At 42.6% G+C, this 4,492-nt stretch overlaps 1 protein-coding gene across 1 annotated transcript in view; it reads left to right on the top strand.

The window, feature by feature from the left end:
- ZFHX3 (zinc finger homeobox 3) overlaps positions 1 to 4,357 on the top strand; it is a 196,080-nt gene extending 191,723 nt beyond the window's left edge. The window contains exon 11 of the mRNA XM_085305745.1: positions 1 to 4,357. This exon is cut by the window's left edge and continues 149 nt beyond it. Within this exon, the coding sequence (XP_085161871.1) occupies positions 1 to 203 (203 nt within the window). The 3' untranslated portion in view covers positions 204 to 4,357.
- Positions 4,358 to 4,492: the final 135 nt, after the last annotated feature.

Below are 4,492 nucleotides of genomic sequence, written 5' to 3'. Positions count from 1 at the left end.
CATCTTCAACGGTTACCTCAAGTTCATGCAGCACCTCAGGGGTTCAGCCCTCGATGCCAACAGACGACTATTCGGAGGAGTCTGACACGGATGTTAGCCAAAAGTCAGATGGACCGGCGAGCCCGGTGGAGGGGCCCCAGGACCCCGGCTGCCCTAAGGACAGTGGTCTAACTAGCGTAGGAATGGACACCTTCAGATTGTAAGCTTTGAAGATGAACAATAAAAAAAATGAATTTAAATAAAAAAATTAATAACAAACCAATTTCAAAAATAGACTAACTGCAATTCCAAAGCTTCTAACCAAAAAAAGAAAAAGAAAAAAGAAAAAGCGTGGGTTGTTTTCCCATATAACAATGCCGGTGGGTTTTACATTTTTTTTTCTTTTAATAAAATAAAAATTAAAAAAAAACTGTTACATTTGTCCTTTTGAAGGTACTGTTGGTCTGGGAGACAAAAGTCCATACTGCCTCCTTAATGTCTTTGGAGCTTAAACCCCTTGTATATTGCCCCTTTTCAATAACGCCCCACGTCGATAGCACAGCAGAGGCCGGCATGCACTGTATGGGAAAGCAGCCCACCTTGTTACAGTTTTAAATTTCTTGCTATCTTAGCATTCAGATACCAATGGCTTGCTAAAAGAAAAAAAAGAAATGTAATGTCTTTTTATTCTCAGGTCAATCGCTCACACTTTGTTCTGTTTTCAGAATCATTGTTTTATATATATATATATATAATTTCCTTTGTTTGTTTTGGGGTTTTTTGTTTTGTTTTTGTTTTTGTTCCAGAAAAGGATTTTTTTTTTTTGTTAATTTAAAATGGGCAGAAAGTATTCAAGAGAAAAACAATGTGAACTGCTTTAGCTTTTTGGGGATTTTAAGGGTAGCTTTTCTGCTGAAGCCAATTTCAAGGGGAAAAGTTAAGCACTCCCACTTTTCAGAAAAAAAACACACACAAAGAGTGTTGAGGACTCGGAGCTTAAAAAAAATAAGTTTTAAAACAACTGACTTTCTGTATTTATGATAGATATGACCATTTTTGGTGTTGAGTAGATTGTTGCATTGGAAATGAACTGAAGCAGTATGGTAGATTTAAAAGAAAAAACCCTTTTGTGTACATTTAGCTTTTGTATGGTCCAGCTGACGGCTTCTCATTTGATGTTGTCTTGTTCATTCCTAGCCAGATAGATTGCAATCCATTGACTCGCCTAAGCTTTTCTCCCCTTTGTACCTTTATTCCCCATTTTCCCCATCCTGTAATCTTCCACTTATGGTTGCTACCTTCATTTCTTAGAGGGTGGTTGCATAATTATTTTATAAAAACTAAAGAAAGAAGTTCAAAGGGTTTTGGGGGTCAGTAGGATCCCTTGCAGAATATTTTTTGTTGGGGGTTTGAAACTTTTTAAGGCATATACATACGATTTACCTATGTCTGTTACCCTTGTGCACTTATCTCTTTCTTATTTTCCATTTTTCCTTTTTTTTCCTCTTCTTTTCCTCATTTTGTAAATGCTTCAAAGACTCTGTTCTTAAACTATAAGCATTTGTTTCTGTTTGTGTAATTAGGCTGCACTCTGTTCCTTCTTTTTTAAAAAAAAAGTTTTTGTTACTTTTTTTTTTCTCTAAAGAAAATTCATGCTTTAAATAAAATCCAAAGACATACCCTTTCACCACTGGTGCAGAATGAGCAAAAAGGATTCTTTTTACTTGAGAATTTGTTTCTGATTTAAACAAACAAGTCTAAGTTTAAATAAAGAAAAGAATAAAAAAAGTACCCAGGTTGTTATCTGTGCTTCTTCTGCAAGCAGAGAGACAACTCTTAACGAAAATTCCACATACCAAAAGACAAGTTTCTATCTCAAAGTTTTGTCCTTGTGTTAGGCAGTCTGAGTGGTGAGTGACCCAGAGGTGCAGCCCGAAAAGAGTCCGATAGCAATGTACAGAAAGCCGAGAGGAAACTGTATGTGAGGCACTTGTGTTCATGTTGATCTCTGTATTCCTGTTCGTGGAAGAGACACCTACATATGCACACACGCACGCACGCACGCACGCACACACCCGCCTTCTACGGTCCGGACTTTGAAAGGAAAACTGTGCTGCTAAAACGTAGATCTTGGAGACCGGTAGACGCTTGCTGTTTCTCTTCCGTAGCCAAACGTCAACAGAAACAATCTCCTCCCCCTACCCCTCCTCTGCCCCCAAAAGTGTGAAGTTCTTCTTCCCCGTCATCCTCATCCTCCTCATGTTTCGAAAGGGAACGTCGAAGACTGTGAATGCAGGTTCATGGTTCACCCTTGGCTTCTTTTCCCAGTGCTGAAGCCGCTCATCGACTCTGCAAGAGACTGGAGCATTCCAAGATAACGAAAAACGGATTTCATTTTTTAGCGGGACTCTTTATTTTTATGAATTTTTGGTTTTAGTTTAATGAAAGACTAGATCCTGAACTGTTGTACATATTTCTAACTAGGCTAATGCACAGTGCAAATTCCTTTTTTAATTGTTTTTTAAGTAGACAATACTGAAGAGAGTACCATCTAATATTCCTACCAGTATCCAGTTGTAGCATAAGGTGTCAAAAACAAAAACAAGTACACAGAACGTTCGCTGTTTTAACAAACTGTTTCTTTTAACAAAAATTCTTGTATTTCTCCCCGTGTTTGAGATGAACATTTTTTAAATTCTAAAGTTGTACAGTTTTTGTTTTCCATTATTTTATCTTGTTTGTAATTCTATGAAATATATATATATATATTTTTTGCCATTTAACTGTTGTATGTTACTCTGTCTGTATCATATAGAAATATTTTTGTTTGTTTTGTTTTTGATTCTCTATGTGATACAATTTAACAATTTAACACTAGCTTTATCTGTCAAATTCTGCAAGGTCTCTTTTTGAAATCCTTTTGTTTTTGCTTTTTTTATGATATTGCTTGGTCATAGTGCAATTTCTCTCTCCTCCTTCCCCTTCCTCCTTCCCACCCACTAAAATGTTTTATAAATTCATTTCCTTGTATTTTTTCTAAACGTTTCTAGAGACCGTCAGTGCGGGATGCCTCCCTCCGGCGCGGCGCAGCAGCGGCGCAGAAAGGCTGCTTCCGGGCTCGTGGCTCCTGGCCCCGCGCTGGCCGCGGCGGAGACGCGCGGGGAGGCCCAAGGACCACGGCCTAGTGGGCAGGAGGGCTGCACGGGGACACCCAAGGCACGGCCACCCCCATGGGCTGCCTCCGCGGCCATGGGGATGGCTGCTCCCGCTGAGCCCCACGCTTGGCCGTGGGGACGGCCACTTCCGTGGCCTTGGGGATGACCACTTCCTTGGCCTTGGGGACAGCGACTTCCATGACCTTGGGGATGGCACCTCCATGGCCTTGGAGATGGCACCACCATGGCCTTGGGGACAGTCACCTCCATGCCTTGGGAATGGCCACCTCTGTGGCCCTGTGCTTGGCTTTGGGGTCAGCCACTTCCGTGGGCTGCGCTCGGGCCTGGGACGGCACCTCCGTGGCCTTGCGTATGGCTCCTTCATGGCTTTGGGGTCAGCTGCTCCCACCGGGCCGTGTGCTGGGCTCGGGGACAGCACCTCCATGGCTGTGGGGCCAGCTGCTCCCTCCAGGCCTTGCACTCAGCCCGGGGTGGTGGCCACCTCCTTGGCTACCAGCTCCCCCAGCCCCGGTCCTGCTGCACGGCCCAGACGCGGGCAGCAGCTGCCTCCACCGGGCTCTTGCCCTCCCCGCGGCACCAGGGAAAGGTTTCCGACTTAGCCTTGAGCAGGTTTCTGGTTTATTTTTAATATGAGCCTTTTATAAGTGGTGAAGATGGCCAAAGTTTCATACACCTGAGAATAAAGCAGAGCCCGAGGCGCTGGGGCCAGCTGAGCCCGCAGTGTCTGTGCAAATATATTTTGCTTTACGGAAAAAATTTTAAACTTTTAAATAGAAGCAGAAATTGGGTTGGTCGGTTGGTTGGTTTGTTGGCGCTGAGATACTGCCCACTGTGAAACACAAAGCTTTGACTATTTTTTTTGTTTTTATTTTCTGGGGGGCAAGTCTGGGTAGAACAGAAAGCGTAAATGAGGTGAAGAGGGATATGAACAGCCTTTGCAATGTACAAAAAAATAGAGCAAGTGAAACCAAAAATGATGTTCTTGGTGTTTTTCTATAATGTAGTCTTGTTAGCTTTTTTTGTTACTGTAACAATGCTGATCTCGAACTGTACCAAAATACATGGAGACAAACAGAAACAGAAACCACATGGAACTTTCAAAACAAAAAAAAAACAAAAAAAAAAAGATTTGTCACAAAAGACTTTGTTGTCATAGTTGAGTTGACTGTAGATGGTAATTGAATATACTCCTTTGGAAATATTTCATCACGTATGTTTCCTGCTCATTGTGATACATTAAAAAAAACAAAAAAAAAAGCGAGCAAGCGCTCTGGTCTCGGCTGTTCCCGCCGGCGCGGTGCAGGGCCGCGTGCCTGGGGGTGGCGCGGCGCCCGCGG

Source organism: Rhea americana, unplaced genomic scaffold (assembly GCF_003343005.1).
Source record: "Rhea americana isolate MKP2758 unplaced genomic scaffold, rheAme1 scaffold_226, whole genome shotgun sequence".
In the NCBI taxonomy this organism is placed as follows: domain Eukaryota; kingdom Metazoa; phylum Chordata; class Aves; order Rheiformes; family Rheidae; genus Rhea; species Rhea americana.
Note: the sequence above shows the minus strand (reverse complement) of the source record. Positions and strands in the feature narration are given on the sequence as shown.